Source organism: Columba livia, chromosome 4 (assembly GCF_036013475.1).
Source record: "Columba livia isolate bColLiv1 breed racing homer chromosome 4, bColLiv1.pat.W.v2, whole genome shotgun sequence".
Lineage (NCBI taxonomy): Eukaryota > Metazoa > Chordata > Aves > Columbiformes > Columbidae > Columba > Columba livia.
In genome coordinates this window covers 58,835,001-58,854,082 of record NC_088605.1, presented here as the reverse complement: position 1 = coordinate 58,854,082, position 19,082 = coordinate 58,835,001, and the positions used below count along the sequence as shown (strand labels likewise).

General features: G+C 36.4%; 1 protein-coding gene across 10 annotated transcripts in view; it reads right to left on the bottom strand.

Moving 5' to 3' along the window:
- Positions 1-19,082, bottom strand: part of INPP4B (inositol polyphosphate-4-phosphatase type II B) — a 310,584-nt gene that overhangs the window by 87,323 nt on the left and 204,179 nt on the right. For all 10 annotated transcript variants that reach the window (XM_065061987.1, XM_065061989.1, XM_065061993.1 and 7 more), the window contains 3 exons: positions 18,785-18,857; positions 12,294-12,441; positions 3,713-3,843 (listed from right to left, as the gene is read on the bottom strand). In XM_065061987.1, the coding sequence (XP_064918059.1) occupies positions 3,713-3,843; positions 12,294-12,441; positions 18,785-18,857 (352 nt within the window). The remainder of the gene's footprint in view (positions 1-3,712; positions 3,844-12,293; positions 12,442-18,784; positions 18,858-19,082) is intronic.

Genomic DNA, 19,082 nt, shown 5'->3' with positions numbered 1-19,082 from the left:
GCACAGGAGGAATGTGGGAATATTTTGAAAAAAAATTACTGACAGACGCTATCTCCCATTCTGTACGCTGCTTAGGAGTGAACAGAGTCCGCTCTAGCACTGACAAAAGGAGACTGGAGATATTTGCTCCTTGACGACATATATGGAGTTGGTTGTTTATAATTGTTTGTGACAAGATACATGTAAAAAGCCCTTTCTTAAAGGAAAACAATTGTTCAGTGAGTAACAAATCAAAAATGCTAAACACCCTAACATTAAGCCAGCCTTTGATATACCAAGGAGAGAGAAGAGTGTCACAACGAGCCAGTGTTTCCAGATCTCTCTGGCTGTCAACACGGTGGTGAAGCAGAGGCAAAAGCACTCCACGGCTTTCCAAGAAGAATGTGGCCCACTGGCCTTGTCTTATAACAAGGCTTCCCAAAAATATCAACTTGAATTTTGCATCTGAGGCCAGATAACAGAAGACTGATCTAGTTTAGGAAACCAACAATGCCAAGTTCTTATGGAGAAGTACCACTGATTGCAAACTACCCCTGTGAGGATGGGTGCCTTTTTCTGAGCAGATCCAGATCTCCAGAGCTCTGCAACTTTCAGGTTGTTTCAGAATAGAGGAAACTGCCTCAACCCAAACTTGGGCAATGTGCTAAAGTAAGAAGCCTACACAGGCTGAGTTATAAAGCAAAATATTTTCTGGCATGAGTCTCTCACAATGGGATAATAAACACCCCATTGAAATATATTGACCTGAAAAATATTAATTAAAGTTGCTCTCACATCTCCAACCTTATAATTTTCTACCTTGTGAGTACTTACACTTCCAGTCCCTACAATGTTCTCTCAATTTTCTGTGAAACTACAGTTTGAAGTCAAATCCATGTTTGTTTTGCTTTCTTATCAAACACTATAATCTTATTTTTTATCATTATATTGTCTACCATTTACAGAGAAGTACTGTCCCAAATAGGAACCAGGACATCATAAAACATGCAATGAATTTTATCCACATCCATCCTACGCCTTTCAGAAAAATAGGAGTAGGGACAAACTTCAGAAAACTTTATGTGGGGATATTAATGTCTGTTTCATAGAGAATTGCAGTTACTTGTTGCAAATGATCTAGGAAGAAAAAAATCTGGTTAAAGGCAAGTAACGGACAGCAGAATCATAAGAGTCTGTTCTAGATTTTGTTTTACTTTTCTATGAAACAACTTTAAATGAACACTCACTGCTCATATGATTTATCATCCAACTTAATTTGTGATTCTATAAGAATGAAAATATTATACTGCTGGGTTAAATATTGTCTTCATTAGAAAGACTGTGCTATTATTTGGCTTTAGAATGTGCACATAGCCTAATGATCACAATAAGTTTTTGAATGTCATAGTAAGTTTTACACAAGATGCAAAATCAGGGTTTTTCCAAGCATAAACAAGTATCTTACCAGTAGTGTGATGGGGGAAAAAAAAAAGGCTGGTGAAGAAAAGAGAGTTAGGTATGTACCTGAGTATTGGCCTTCAAATTAACACCTCCTCATTATTTCTCATCTTTGCTACAATTATTAGGTTGTTTTGGTTTTCTGATTTGTTTTGTTTCCAGAGAAATGTTCCTACTCTTTTTCTGTCCTCTTCAATAAGCTCAGGTAGCCTGGTCCACTAAGTTCTCTCAAACCACAGCTAAGACAAGTCATTCAACATCACCACTTCTCAAACTCACTTGGCACAAATACAGGCCTTGCAGGATTTATGCATAATAGATTACATTGTCTGTTTTTTTTTTTTTATCTCAAAAGGTCATTTCAATATTCTCCTGCAACTGATAATTACTAAATCGATTCCTTCATAATCTATATTTATTGCCTTGCATATGATACTTCATGGAGTACTTTCAAATTTTAATTAGACAAATACATATATTCATTAAAACACAGAAACATAGGAAGTATCATACCAGATCAGGCAGTCTGCCAAAATCACAACTGCAATATTTTCATGATGATAACCAAGCATAAATACATGAAATTACACTTCTGCAACCAAAATGCAAATTATTATACAACATTTTGTGTAACAGATGAGATTTTTCCCCCCCACCACATGTTTAAGCAGGTAATCAACTGCTCCCAAAATGCTTAGTTTCATTTACAGACTGATTTTGTTCATACATTAAAGCAGGACGCCTGCTTCCCCGTGATCAAGAAAACTATCCCAGAGCAATCTGGTGTGAGAAATACCATGCTTAGTCCTGCAATAGGAGATGTAGGAGATGTCATATAAAGGATAAAAGTACAGTTTTAATGTGTATTTTGGAAGGGAAAGATTTGTCTCTCACCTACTAGATGTAGCAGATTCATTCTAATAAATGTGCCCAATTATCTATAAGAAGAAATTACTCTGCTATGCTTTTTTATTTGTATAGTGAACTAAACCAAAATTGCTTCTTTTCTCAGTACACACAAAATAAGTTTTGTTTGTTTTTTACAGGACAAGAAAGCTAGAGACAACTAAGAAAATACTGTAAATTCTCCCTAAATACATATCTGATATTTCAAAAGATGCTACCAACATTTATACCTCCATTTTTACAAATGTTCATCGCCATAATGTATCCCTTTTTCAGAAATATTCTAAGTTGCAAACTGATGTATATGTAACACAATGCACAGTGTTTACATCTGACATGCACCACTACACCTACCCACACACAATTGTGCGAATAAGGCTACAGTGGGAACATCTAGCGGTAAGAATATAGAGTGAAACAGCATATGCAAGCAAAAGAAGAAATAATTTATTCTGAAGTATTTTCTTGTTCTTCTTAGGAGTAAGAATTACAACAGGAGGAAAGGACCAGCTGCATTACCTGCAGATTTGTCATTGATCCCATCTTAACAAACTGGGTGCAGACGCTATGATACATTATAGTCCCTGACCACAGGATCCCAGCAGATATTAACTGAAAAAGCACCCACTTCACATTAGAATATAAGACCACCATCTCCGCTTGAAAAAAGCAAGGCACTATGTATTGCTATTTCTGGACTGAGGAGAGGCTGCCCATCCCAAAATAACTCTGTGCTTTTCTGGCTCCAGAGCGCCCTGTTCACAGCAAGTAACTTTTTGTGAAAACTAAACACCATTACAAAGAACACAAAAATATAGTTGTTTCAATACACCCTACTCTGTGGATACTTTTTGCACATAATAAACACAATTCCAGTAGCATTTCTACAAATGTTAGTTTAATAAACACACCGGCCCCTCACCATGTTTCTTTAGTGTTAAAAACAAAACGCGCAAACCAAAAAAAGGCACGGCTAGATCTTACCATTATCCTGTAGACTGTTAAATGTAACTTAAATTAGGTTTCAAGAAAAACTGACAAAACTACCTCTAAGGCTGGTTTCAATTGGCAGATGGCGTTTGATACTAGCAGAGCAGCATAGTCAAGGGAATGTGCAATTAAAATACAATCCCCCCCCCTTTTTTTTTTTCCCCACTGTGTAACCATGTACCATGTGAACTGTGAAAAACTGCAGGAATGCACAAAACAAACTTGCAAGATGAAATAGGGCACCTCTGACTATCTCAGAAATACAATTACAAATATTTCATTTTTATGTGTTTCATTTCTGCTGAATATGCCAGGACTTAATAACAATCAGCCTCATTTATTCTTAATTGCTCCCGAAGAGGAGAGGCTCCATTCATACCTGTGTGCTTTCCAAGCTCTGCAAGAGTGTCCTGGTACATGCGCAACATCTGATCACAGTGAGCAATAACACTTTGGCGCATATTGTCCCAGTGAGGAGCAAGTTCTCCCAAGTCTTTAAGTTCCTGATTTCTGTATCAAAATGCAAAAAGAGTAGGTGCTAATTAATCCATTAACATTCATCCAAATTAATCCAAAACTCATTTGTTAAAAAACATCAAAAGCGCTTCCTAATTGAAATAAAATCATTACCCCGGGTCTGTGTTCATAAAACTTGTAAAATCTGCTAATTTCAGCTCTGTTTTTCAGCCACACAATAAAGAATGTCAAACCAATACATAATACAGTAATTTGTGTTCAAAACTTATCTGTACAAATGCAACAGCCTGCAAACTGAAATATTATTTCTTCCCTGGAGGTAAGAAAGCTCCCAGGCTCCAGAGCGCCCTGTTCACAGCAAGTAACTTTTTGTGAAAACTAAACACCATTACAAAGAACACAAAAATATAGCTGTTTCAATACACCCTACTCTGTGGATACTTCTTGCACATAATAAACACAATTCCAGTAGCATTTCTACAAATGTTAGTTTAATAAACACACCGGCCCCTCACCATGTTTCTTTAGTGTTAAAAACAAAACGCGCAAACCAAAAAAACCCATTAGCCTCCTAAAACTTAATCTTCAGCCTTACAACTGTGTTCAGCGGTGTTTTGGTAACCAAACGTCACTGAAAATCCAACAGGAAATCCTTTAGCAAATTATCAGGTTTCCTGTACACTCTTGAGATCTGACCAGAGTGAAATAGAGATCACTTTAATTTCCTACACAAACAAGCACAGTTATAGTACACCGAGCTTTCTGTTTGTTTTCCCCAGTTGCAAAGTAAGTTCATTCTACATCTGTCCCAAGGATGCTTTGGGAGACCTTCTTACATGAAGAAAGTGAAAACGGAAGATCTTCAGTCTTCAGACACTTGGAGCTGTTTGGGAGAAAGCTCATACAGCACCACCAACTAATTTTCCTCAAAGTATAAAGCAGACTGTTTCACTGCAATTCTTGGAAGTCTCAAAAAACACCCAAACAACAAAACAACCCCCTCAAAAACCCCAAACCCAACAACTTCCAGAGGACAGCTCAGAGAAAAAAATAAAAATAGAAAAACAGCGGTAGAGGGATCAGAAAGTTAAGGACCAATGAGACTGCAGCACAGGAACATAACTCCCAAAAGTAAACAAACAGATTACAGGAATATAGTAGTTTAGAAGTTTATAGTTTGTACTAATAATCACAACAACAATCTTAAAAAAAAAGTAATCTTGAATTTGTTTTAATAATACTATAATACTTATACCAGGACTTATTTCACTGAATAACTTTAAAAACACACTTCAACCAGTAATCATGTCAAGCAAGAATTGTGCAACAGAAGTAACTGATATTTATAATATATATTGGTTCTACTAGGGGAAATTTGGCTCCTGATTCACCTTTCCAGGGCAGCCATGGAATTCTGAATAGCTTGGCAGCAGAGCAGTAAGCTCAGAGCAAACTCCATATTTTTAAAATAGAGCTATTCATCTTGTTCCCCCACTCCAAAATCCCCACTCAAAGTCTTTACCAGGTAATCACACTCATCACCGTGACAGATTCTTTGCTCTGCATCAACTTCAAACCTTTCCACAGAAGTGAATCCAAGCTTTGTCTACATCTTGCTGTTCAGCTAATGCACAAAGGAAAATCCCACCCAGGTGCATGTCTCAACTGTCACTGTCTCCTGCCTTGATTACTTCCATATCTTCCTTGGTGGACTATACAATCTTGCCCTATTTGCGTCTAACCAGAACGTGGATGTAAACAGGCTGCCTCATTCCTCCTCCTACTCCACTTCAAACACTAGCTAATTAGCTAATTTCTAAGACTTTCTCAGGCGCTCTTTTTCACATCCACTCTTTCCTTTAGTAGACTAATTAAGCCAGCTTTCACTGAGCACTTCCCACTATGGTTGAAAGCAGTTCCTCTGTTAACAAAAAAAATATAAATAAATTCAAATCTACTTATTACTCTTTCTTCAAAACTCTCTTCTGCCACTACGGCAGAAAAACTTAATATTGGATCTCGATCTGCCGAAAACGCGATAGAACATGCTAATCAATGATCAGTGGTGCTAACATAACTCAATTTGAAAGAAATGAAAAATTCCAAGACCAAGTTCTAAGACTCCTCAGGATCCCACAGCACCATTAGAAATATCATGAACCTTCATTTAAGGCTCCTACTTAAAACCCCACAACTTCTTTTACTCTGAATAATTTACTGATTGTCATAGCTACAATTCCTGGGCACCTTGTCCTCTAGGGGACTTGAGCTGTACCCAGCCTTCCTCTGCTGTTGGAAAGCGCAGTCACCGAGCAACCTGCTACAGTGACATGCAGGTTTGGGGAAGATCCACACCTGGAATGAAACATCTGTGCTTTTCTTTTGGAACAAATACATCAGGGCAACCACAGAGCTGTAAACACTACACGACTGGATACATTTCTACAATTACTAGTAATTAAATACCTCTGCCATTAGACTCGAAGTAAAACTACATGTAATTTTTTGTTCCAAGAAAATGTTCAGTGAAGCCTGTTATCAGATGATGGTTGAGCACCCAAGGCTCAGATTAATATTTTGCCTTTTGATTTATTGATTCATGCTTCTTTTTTTTTTCCCCCAAGAACACCTCAGGTGCAAGATTATTGTGAACTACTGAAAATACCTCAAAGAGGCACAAATAATTTCCTGTATTATTCATGTTGATAATCTCTACTTAAACAGTCTCTGCTTTGTGCCATGCACTCTAGTGACCACAGTAACAGAAAACTCTTTCTCTTCGCTTTGGGTATAGGGGATATAAGGATACAGTAACAGTTTAGAAGTCTAAAAGAAACGTATTCAATGCTGAAAATGCAAAATGCTGAACTGAGTAATGAGTACTTTGAACAAGCAGTATGCATCGTGTCCAAAAATTATTTTAAGAAAGCCCTAATGGTGAAATCCTGGTCCAAATCAACTTGTTTTTGCAAAACTACCACTAGCTTCCACAGTCCAGACGCCATCCTGGAAAGCACAGGGAAAACCTGTGGTCAGTGACAAGAAAATCAAAATAAATCAAAACAGCAGCAAGCTATTAGGATGAGCAAGAAAAGTGAGAAGAAGGTACCCCCTCAAAGAACTTTTCTGAATCTAATTATTCTGTCTCAGAAAAAAGAACAGCAGGAAGAGCCACTTGCATCTTCAAGGACACAGCACAAATCTTCACAAATTGGAAGACAAAGTAGAAAACATTACCGTATTTATATAAACAAGAGATATTTTAGAGGACATATGATACAAGCACATAAACCACAAATTCTGTATGAATACAATGAAGTAACACTATATTCATGCAGCTTCAAAAATCCAGTGATGCAATTCCCAGTGAAGCAAATGACAAATACAAAACCAGAAAGAGGAAGAGCTTTTTGCCTTCACCAAGCAAAATTAGCTTCTGAAATCAACTTTCACAAAACATCAGAAGCAAAGTGCTCATCAAGATTCAAAACAAGATGAGACATTTCTGCAAATTATATTTGCAAAAGTTTTTTAATATTATAAAGGCGACAAAGTTCTGAATATTTATCAAACAGAAGCTTTGGAGTAAACATGAATCATAAGCTCTGGGGCATGCCTCAGTCACTAATAAGTAAAGGAAGCTTAGAAGCTTCCTTCTAAGGAAAGGATCACAGGAATTATTTTTCCTAACAAGTTTTACTTTAAACTGTACATGTCTATGGAAAACCATTTCTCTTTTTTTGGTAAAACAGAAGCAGATAAAATTACTCTCATTTTTCTGTACCACAAGTTATGGTCCTGTGATATACAGTCAATAACCAATCAAAACAATACAATTTCTCTCCATGAATCAAAAAATCACAGCCTTTTTACTGCAATCTTCCTAAAACAGACAAATTATTACTAAAGAGAATTGAATCTCTTCTGGAGAAACCACCACAAAAAAACAAATAAAACGATATTTTTCTTTCAGAATAGTTTCATTTAGAAGCTCTGGAAAACAGGAGCAGTTTTTCTCTTCTTATTTCAGGTTCTGGTAAGCCCAACCTGACAGGTAACTAAAAAGTAGGTTGTGATTATCTTTTGCATTCTTTCAATATTTAAAAACAAATGAACATACACAACAACAAAAAACCACAAACAGATCAACAAACAACAACAAAGCCCAAAAACTTCACACCATCAAACATATTTAAAATATTTTAAAACCTGTTTCTTCCATGTATATGTGGAGAATAGACTGAGATTTGCAAGGGCATGAGAATATTTTATACTGTTCCTGAGAGCTGCATTTTTTAAAGTTCATTTTGCATTTCTATTTACCACCATGCCCTTTTTATTATCCAAAAGGGCAGACAATATGTAAGCTAAACTAAATTCATTTCTTCCTTCCTGCCTTAAAACATTTTCCTTTCCTTGGATATTTTATTATCCAGGGTTTACCTCTGAAAGACTGTAAAACTTCAAACAGTATGATCATTAGAGGTTAATTCTATGATTTCCACTTAACAGCAAAGGATAATTCTGCATCACATGATTGAAAAGAGACTAAAATTCAGTAATACTCAGAATGGCATCTGTGGCATTTACACTTTCATCCTAAACTACATTTTAGTAACAAGCACTGGTGCACAGAATTATTTTAGATGTTGTTTTTCTTTGGTTGTTTTTTAAATTTTCCTCTTTTATCATGGAAACTGCGATCAGCTTAATACAATGTTGCTTCAGGTCTATGATATAAGCAAAGACATTTTACTCTCATAGTTTATTTACAATTCCATTGCTTTCAGCTTGAAATCATATATGTGGCAAAATTAATTGCATCATTAAACTGTATGATTACTGAAGTGTTTAAGAAGTTTTGTGTGTTTCTGTTTTCTTTTTTCCCTAGTGCTTAATTCAAAAGTAACAGTGAGGATGTTTATGACACAAGCAACATAATGAAATTGTACAAATTGTATTTTCACAGAATAACTTGGAAAGGACCTTTAAGACTGTTGAGTCCAACGTGTCTACTGCCAGGTCCACCACCATCATGGCCTTTAGTGCCACATCTTTTAAACACCTCCAGGGATGGTGACTCGACCACTTCCCTGGGCAGCCTGTTCCAATGCCTGACAACTCTTTCCGTGATGAAATTTTTACTAATATCCAACCTAAACCTCCCCTGGCACAACTTGAAGCCTTTTCCTCTTGTCCTATCACAATTTGTTTTAGGTAGTAACTTGAAGTAAGGTTTTAAAAATCCTTAAGTGGATAGAATATTAAAAGTTCCCATTTAAACGTGGTTGGTTCGAACAGCTTCAAAAGTCATGCTAAGTTTACTCTGAATAGCTTTTTTATGCCATTGCCTATATCAATACAAAGTTTTTGCAATGTGCTTCCTCAAAAATAAGTAATGTAAAAAAACAACATGCAAAAGTCCAGAAAAATCAATGCCTACTCTCAACACATGGCATTTCTACCTAGGTCTTCACTTCACAACAGAAGCTATATATTAAGAGGTAGTAGAAAAACACATCTTTCAGATAGTTTGAATTTCTATCTCACGCTGTAATGTCACAAGAAAGAAACTGGAAAACAGACAAAGAGCATAGATTTGCATAAGAAAAAGCTACTGCAGTTAGGACAGGGCAGCCCTTCCTGACAGAGGAGGAAAGGTTGAGAGCGCTTTGTATTCCGGAATGGGGGTTCAAGGGAAGTTCAGAAATTTATCCTTGAAATTTGTTTATGGGTTGTGACCACAAATGCCATGTGCCAAATTCAGACATAAATAGGTGGAATTTCCTTTTAGCCAAAGCAGTTTGGTCCCAAGTGACTCAAAAGAGCTTTAGTGGCAAATGTAAAAGACCAATATACCAGTTCAGTATAACTCTTACTATAATTTCCTAATTATCTTTCTGCGCTGATCTAGTGCAACACAAGTTACGTCTACAACTGCGAACTGAGATTACATGGGCTGACCAACTTAGTAGTTTACAAGAGTTGTTCACAAAGTCTTATTTATAAACATTAGGTTCAAAGAACTACTTAGCTAAACTTGAATGATAGATGCAAAATATCTGGACAAGATTTGTGTAAAGAAATACTAAAAAGAGGGGAAGGACTAATTGGAAAACCTCAAGCAGAAACAATTTCATAATAAACACCAGAAAAGCAGGCTGTATGATGCTTATTAGAACAATAAGAATGACTGCATAACTCCTATTAGAACTTCTTCCAAAAAGACTTGAAGGATAAAATCTTTAATGTGCGCATATCTTTAAAAACATTATTTCATGCTAAAAAACTAAGTTAAACACCCTTAGAAGTTGTCTAATTCAGAGTATCACATCAGTAAATGAAAAGTTTGTTTAACAATGAACACTGTCCTTTTATCAAGAGATAAAACATCTTAAGAGCTATGAGAAAAGGGAATTTAAATTACCATTTAAAATACAAGACTGAATGGCATTAGCACTTCACTTGGATATTTTTTTATAGGCAATTGCTGCAGACTTGACTATACTGAAGCCACAATAAGAACAAAATAAAACAGGCAGAGGATTTTAAGAAGTGGCCTCCAAGACATTTTTTTTAATGCTAATTGGGAAAAAGATTCAGAGAAAAATACTTCAGAAAAGCATAGCCTCAAGATGGTACAGCGTAAGTTTTGTGTGAGTTCAAGAACTAACATAACAATCTCCTCCTAGTGGCATTTTACTACTTTACACATGCAGGGAGTCCACAAGAGCAAACATCTTTTGCAATTGTTTCAAAAAGCAAAGCTGAAGTGCTTATATGACAGGTGACACCAGTGCCCCTGCTCCCACCATCTGCTGGTATTCTACCATTAGTGGTTGCTCCTCTTGGTTGGCCTTACCTCCTCCCTCAGACTGATAACATCACTTAGTCGGTTTTTTTGTCCCACCCACACTTTCTACTAGGCTTGAACAGCTAACCACATTGTCAGCCAGGAAAATCAGAACCACTTGCCTCTATCCTTGAGCAACTTTTACTTGTGTTTCTTCCTCAAAGCTTTTCTTTATTTTGGTGAGTATTGAATAACCATTAAAACAAACAAACCATGGTGATTTTTTACTGTGACGTTATGCAAGGAGGTGAATGCTATAATATGAAATAACAGCAACCAGTATTACTTGCATTATGTTTTTGGAGAGGATAACGCAGAAGTAGTAAAAGTGGTCAAAGTAATCCCATAGCATTTAAAAGACATTTACCCATGGGGTAAATGAAAACCTAATAAGTGGCAGAACTGTTCAAGTCAGCAAAATCTATTTTTATTGCTTACTAAAAAAGCCTTATACATTACTATTCTTAAACAAGATCAGGCCATAAATGCTTAAATACAGTATTAAATGAAAAAAATAAAGTACTATAACAACTCATGATTTTTGTAACCCATCATCACCATGAGTAAGTATCAGTCCATTGACTTCATTAAAAGCAAGATTCTGGTCTCCCACATGCTGTTCTATTGGCATAAAAAGATCATACAGAAGCAACAGATAGGGTGAATAAAAAAGAAATGCAGCTCCTCTTGCAGGACAACCAACCACTGTAAACAACCCCAGGCAACCCCCTCAGACAGGCTGCTAAAGAGACCGTGTGTGGAAGCACACAGGACAGCGTGGGGATGCAGCACTAGCTCACAGGGCAACTCTTACCCATCAGCCCAGATGATCACCCATGTGTGAGGCAAGTTTAATAGGGAAAAAGGTATATTCTTCTACATTGTCTATTACCAGTGGAAAAGGAAGATATGCTTTAAGGGAAGGCCCTGGACTGCACGAAATATTGCCTTTTTCCCCCCTTGTCATATCAGCAGAACTTGAAGGTCAAGGCAGGCTGCCGTTTCTAGTCCCTGCAGTGGGAATTTGGATATACAAAGGATTTGGGGACACTAGTTCTCCCTTTTCTTCTCTTTTCCAAGACTGTATGTACTGTAGTGACCCTCAAATGCCCCTCCTGGTTATAAGGCCAAACATGAGCAAATGTTTCCAACTTGCATTTACTTTGGTATCCTTTTCTTATGCCAACTAATTTACATTAATGTGATATATATTCTCAGTGCTCCTTTTTAACCACAAATGTCACTTCCCATTGGTTGCAGGTTTGTCTGTGATATTAGCACTGCCCAGATACAAAGACAAGCACGCTACAATGTAGTTCATGCCCTTGTCATGTGTTGTTTCTCTATAAAATGTTAACTTCTCAGAATATTTATATCGTTAACTAAATGTTGATGCTTCCACATTTGAAGGTATGTCCGCACTCCAATACATTCATGAAATCGCTGGAGTCTTTAAAATTCTGAGCAATCAATTCTGTTGTTCAGTTACAGCTGTCAATTATTATCAGCCAAAAAGATCACTATATTTTGCCTGTCTCATACTACAAATTAATATTTTTAGCTCATCACTTACATTATTCCAAAACAGAACAAAATGTAGTGTTTACTACCACTACTACTTCTTCCTTACCTTCTCATATCCTCCTTTATGTGCAGATTGATCAGCTCTTTAGGAACATGGAAAGAGAGGGTGGTCTCAGCCATCTGTTCCCGGATCCGCATCCACTTGTTGTCAGAAGTAGGGAATCTATATAACTTACAGATTGGGTTTTTTAACACTGCAGAGAGGAAAAACTATATAATTACTGTACTGTGGTTGTATGACACTCTGAAAATTTATGACAGCAATTTCATTCAAAAATAATGTGTTATTTCCCCCCTTGCTTCCAGAATTAATTTTAGAACCATTAAAATTCTATTAAAACCGTTATTTTTTATTTATTACAGCAGCATGTAAAGGACAAAGAATTACTGGTGTAGTATATAAATCACATTTTACCCACGTAGTAGATATCCTGTGAATTTAGCATTTCATTGTAGTGAGAATGTAAATTATGTTGTCTATTCTTACACTTAAGATATAGTCAGGAAAAACAGAATGCTCAATTAAACAATGAACTCACACATAGTCAATGCCACCACTTACCATCTGCTAGAATCGCTCACATTGCTAAGAAATTACATGGCACAAGTGAAGCATCATTCAGCGTTAAGCTAGAGCTGATGCTTCTCGGTGGTATGTACACACAAGAGTCATTACCACAAATAGATGGTGTGCAGCTACATTAAAATCAGCTGACAGCGAAGAGGATGCCATTTTAGAGCCATCTTTAAGGCAACTTGATCACTGACATGGTCAAGACTGCCACTACACACTGTTCCATACACTGTTCTTATATCACTGCTATAACCTGACATAGGAAAATTAACCTACTCCATGTCTTGGAAGGTTTTGCTTAAAACCCATCAAGTTGTTTTATCTTGAAGCTCTCATCTGTTGGCTATGTTTCCATTCATCTGCTCTATAATAAAAGGTGGAAAATGTCTATTTTCTCCTTTTAATTTTTTTCCACCACCTACTTTTAACTGATTTTCGAGAAAGAGCAAACAGGAAAACATCTGAGAAAGAATAGTTTTGTTTGACTCCATTGCTAAGCCTACAGAGAGACAAATGATTGTCATTTAACACACACATCCACTTCTTCCTAACTCAGAATGACTTTGGACAGCCATCCAAATCCTGCAACAGTACCTTTCTATCAGCCTTCTGGAAAAATCTGTCTTAGATCAGGCTCCCATTGATCTGTCACTGAATGGTCTATAACTCAAAGGAACACATTTCCCGTGTGCGCTGTGAGGAAACTGTTGCTGACAAAATGACACCTACTAATAGAAATTTCAGCTTCACAACTCATTGCCACCATTATTGCCCATGTAAACTGATTTATAGAGAATGAAAAACACAGACCAAGTTATCGAAGGTACACAAACTGTCTTGTCTATCTAATCAAACTGTTCTTTAACAGACGTTCCTTAAGAAAGGACTAAAATAGCACCACAGATTCAAAGATAACTGTATTAAAATGGTTGTTGGCAACTCATAAAAAATGTTATAAATATTCATGTTTAAGTAATTGCAGATGTATTGTTTTCTATTCCCATCAGTCTACTGAATCACCAGTCTTGATGGGAAATCAGAAGTCTTTTTAGAGTAATTATGCCTTTACTTATTAGTGATTTTACTTACAAAAAGCGAGTTCTGAGTTACTATTATGAAATTATGATTGATAGCTATAGCATATGAATAACATCAATTTTTGTTTACTACTAAAACCCCAAATACCACAATGCTTCAACACCTTTACACACATTTTACAGCTCGCAAATCCTCAGCACACAGACTTACTATTGTTCACTACAAAAATGGATCTCCAAGTCCTGTGCCTGTGAACAACTTACACTCAGTATCTGGGCTTTATTATATTACTTGATCAGAATGTGCCGTAATGCTTTCCTATTTTCCCTTTATTTCGCTGAGATTCTTCTAATTAATTAAATATTTTTTTTCAATACTGCCGACAGCCTCTGTCAATCTACAAAGTAGATACATGACACTGATTATCATCAGTTAACAAGACATGGAAGGACAACCTTCAGATGTCAGGGGGAGCACTCAAGAAACTTGGCTAATACAGGTCTTCCCTTAATCACAAACCTGCCAAAACAGATTATAAATTTCAGTTGTGGGGTTGGTTGGTTTTGTGGTTCTTCTGTTTTGTGGGGGTTTTTGGTAGTACAACCTGTTCATCAGGGAGTAGGCTGATACTTTTTAACATTTCAAGTGACAATGGCTCTTTTATCTATTTTACCTTTTAATTTCTACTTCCTAAGAAGTTATCCAAGGTTGTTTTCCCAGGAACAGCCTTTAAATTTGCACTCAGAATCTATTACAGAATTTATTACATTCAAAAAGCTACATTTGTCTGTGAGAACCTAATCCACATATGTATAGCTCCACAATCTCTTTCCTCCCATTTCCCCACTTTCATCATCGCAGTAAAAGAAAGAACCACCCCCCACCACACACACACACACAAGACCCACACAAACAAAACCCAGCACACACACATACATTAAAAAAACAAACACAACAAAACAAAGCCCCACACTAAACAAAAGAAGTAACATGACTGCATCATGGTATAGCACAGGCAACTAGGAGTCACTCCAAACACGTGGATCCTAACTTGTGACTTTTATCATTGTTAGAACTATTAAACTACTCTTCAGGTACTACCTCCCAGACTGAAATTTCAGATGGAGATAATCTCAAGTGTGTTGAAAGTTTTAAAACCAGAACATTTCTCCATGGGTTTATGAAGAAAACTTCATTTACAAAAAACAGAGAAAAGTCTGAGAATTTTGTTTTCACAAGGAATCCAAACAAATCCTATTTGCAGTATTGCTAATGCTAGAGACTGTAAAAAAAGATGCACAATACGATTTTCTTACACAGAAATAGTGAAGTCGTGTGATTCCATATCAGATGTGTTTGTCTTTCTAATTACAATAAGAATTGCTTTCTAATTACAACAAGTTGGCTACAAAATAAATCCAAAAGGCATGTAAAACCGCACAAATATTAAAAATGGCAAAACTAGGTTTGGCTCTTATAAAAGCCAGTTATTAAAATGAATGCAAGTTTCGTAAAGGTAGTCCTTCCTGAATTTAGACAGTGATCATGAAAAGTGCTGAAAACAAAACAAAAAGACGAGATGAACTGCAGTGCTTAAAATGAGGAAAAACAAAAAAAATAAAAGCCTTTCTCTTTAGCATGAAGCCTAAAAGCCAATGTCATTTATTTAACCATCCATATTTTTGGATATTAACATTTTTAAATTTAAAGACCTCTGTGCTTTTTATTCCATGCAATATCCTTCACACTGCTTCCCCTGCAAGTAAAATAAAGTATTAAAAGACTGCATACTGTGGTTTTTTTGTTCCACATCGAACATAGATCAAAGCACACCACTACCATGTGCTAATTTACTAACAGCACTTCTATTCATATCTTCCTTTGTAGCGTAGGTGTATTACACATTCCATCTCAGGAAGAATAATTTCAACTTTCTTAATTTTTACTTAATTTCAATTACTTTTATTCTTTTTTTTTTTTTTTAATTAAGTGCAATATGTTTACAAGGAAACAATTGGCGAACTCTCCAGTGTTGTAAATAAATAACTGAATTTTGAGACATATAAATTCAATCTCTTGGGGTTTAAATGGAATAGCGATAAGATTGTGAAATATGATACTCGTTCCCACTCACTGAGTAAGTGCCTCATAATTCATTTGAAGGCTGCTAGTTCCTTACATTAAGATTTAAATTTCAGAAGAGTGCCAATGTGCATCTATGTCTACAGGCTTAAAGATTCACACAGGGGTATTTTTTCAGTTTCATAAGTTTTGAAGGCCTCATAAACAACACGAGACAGATAGAATCAGACATCTTTAAAACAGCGTACACATGTACTAAGCACATATGTATATAGAATATATACTGTACTGTAGATAGCTCTGTATGTACACTGGAGGCAAAGTAGTGCAGGCAATTAATATTACAGGCAACCTGATAACATCAACATTACTGATATTGTTCCTTTTCCCTCAGTCCTTGTTTTTGATTGCCTCTAATCTTGCCACGCTGAAATTTGTCTGGCTTAAACTGATCATTTTTCAAAGTTTTCAGTTAAAATGGCCCAGCTGCACATAGAATGAGGCCAGAAAAACACAGGATGTTCTTTGATGTCAGAATTATGAAAGTCCTGTGCTTTATAAATTTGAATTTTGACAGTAAATCTTTTACAGAGATGTGCATTTTACCATATCCATGACAATCCATCCAGATCTGAGAACAATAAGAGTCTTGAGAAAGAAATCCCGGTATGTAAAAACTCAAAACTTAAACTTAACAGCTCACTCATGCACCAAGGGTCTACCTTTATTGACAATTCTGGCATCCTTCCCAGCTTCTAATACCAACAAAACTGTGCACATGTCATCCATACAGACTGGATGAATATGTTTCTGGGCAGAGCTGGTGTGGGGTGAAAAACACTTCAGGGCAGTGCTGGTAACCACAGCCAGTCTCCAAGGGCTTTGATCCATAAGAAGCCCAGGCAGGGAGACCTGCTGGGGAAGAAGTCTGACTGGTTGGCCATTATTTAAAAAACAAAAAAGACCAGCTAAAATTTACCAAGAAAAAGTGAATTTGATAGAAAAAGTGGGACTGACACAACCTGGAGGCAGCACTGGAGTGAGAAGAGGAAATCACAAGCACAGGAAACAGACTGAAACAAGGACTTATTAGAACAAACTTCCTCTGACTGAAAACTCTTTCCAATATCCTGCGTGCTGTCATTTCTTGTACATGCATCTGTAGTTGTGCTCTTTGCCCTCAACTTTTAGAGGGGAAAAAAAAAAAGACAAAATCCCTATAGTATGCTTGACTTTATAAACCCTAGCAATTTTGGGTGTGTTTTTTCGTTCTTGTTGTGTGTTTGTATACAAAAGTAATAGATGTAGAAATGTTAAGCACTGTCTAGATATGCTGTAGAATCACATGCAAATACTCTCGATGAAGTGCTCTAAATTTCATTATTCATAAAAATGGCATCTACTTTGGAAGTTCCAGCAGTTCCAACAAAATACATTTGCCAAACTACAGCATTTACCCATCAAAACTAAAACAAACAAAATAATTTTAAAAACCCTACGAAACAAAACAAACCAAAAAACCTCAAACAAAAGACACAAACACAAAAACAACCACCACAAGGGAAAACTCCAATCAAATGCACTCAACATGGGGAGCGGGGGGAAAGAACTAAAAAAAAAAAACCACCACAGTTGCAAATCTCTAACATTTTGTCTGAACAGAAATGCCATTTCTTTAAGACTCGCTTATCTGGGTGACACACAGAATCAGAACCAAAGAACAGCTGCACTGAGTTCAGCTGGCTCTGTACCTTGTCTCCAAGAAGAGCCATAAATAGATACTTAGAGATGCAAGACACTCTTCTCTGCCTCCAGCTATTTGCAATTCAGGAATTTCTGGAGCCATATGTAGTTCCTGGGAAACTAGTAATTCTCAATGAATATCTCTTTCACAAACTTATCTAGCCTTACATTGAGCTGATGAAGAGGCAGTTCTCAAAAGGAAATTTTTCTCTGCTTCTGACCTAGTCTCAACAAATCATACAGAAAAATTACTGCATTCATACATACATGGAAAAACCTATTTTTTGGAGGTTTTTAGTGCTTCCTTCGGACTGCACAAGTAGTCTAAAAAGTCTCCTATCAGTGAAGTCATATGAAGAAATTACACTCAGGGTTTTAAAACTTCGCTAACATTTCTCTTCAACTGTATGCAGCAAATACACAGAATTCTTGACAGCACTGTGGTTGCATAGATGACCCATATAACTTATTTGTGACATTGTTACTGCAGAGTAATGGAGATTCATAAACTTGGGCTAATAAAACTTTTATGGTGCAGCATATCAGCATGTAATATTTCTCAGTTTAATGAAAGAGAAATAGATCTGGTAGAACACCGTACACCGAAGCCCAGAGTTGACCTAGAATTGAGAATGCATTGCCAAGAGCTTCCGTCATTTTAGGACATTCAGCTTCCAGATCAAACTGAAATTGCCACTTCATCAGCTATGAGAGAGATTAATTCTCCAGGGTATTTAGTTGCAAATAATGCATAATTACTTTAACAGAATGTCATGCAATGACATGATGAAAACTTATGAGGTTAATTCCATGCCCACTGAAGTCACTGACAGTCTTGAAAATCATTGAACAGTAAAAATGACAGAGTGGGAGATTTTAGCAGTGTTTCAGAAAGCATAATTGACATTTCTGAAAGTTTTCGCCATGCTTCGCAGTAAAATGATACTGTCAAACACATACAAAACATTAAAATATTAATCTTAAAAATTTGTTCATCATTTGAATAATGTTTTAAGAACTCTGCCCCAAATATTTGTGATTTCTTCAGGATCTAACATAGTGTTACAACAGTCATCTTCTATGCATATTAGAATACATACCTGCATTTAATGAAGGCAAGTTGTCTTTACCACTTATGCCTTCAGGGGCTGTACATTCACGAACCAATGCACACTACAAAAGAAATGCAACCACAAATGTAACACATTCGGGTGTCACAAGGAAATTCATAGCAGTTTATAAATAGCAGACTGAAAAAAAAACATCACTGATGATATAACTTCCCAACCCTTATCATTTGTGTTTTTCTCTTCATATCTCTGTTCCAGTACACTGCAACACAATCCGAATTATAGCAGAGGAGATGGCAAAATATGATCAGCTAATCCATAAGAAGAC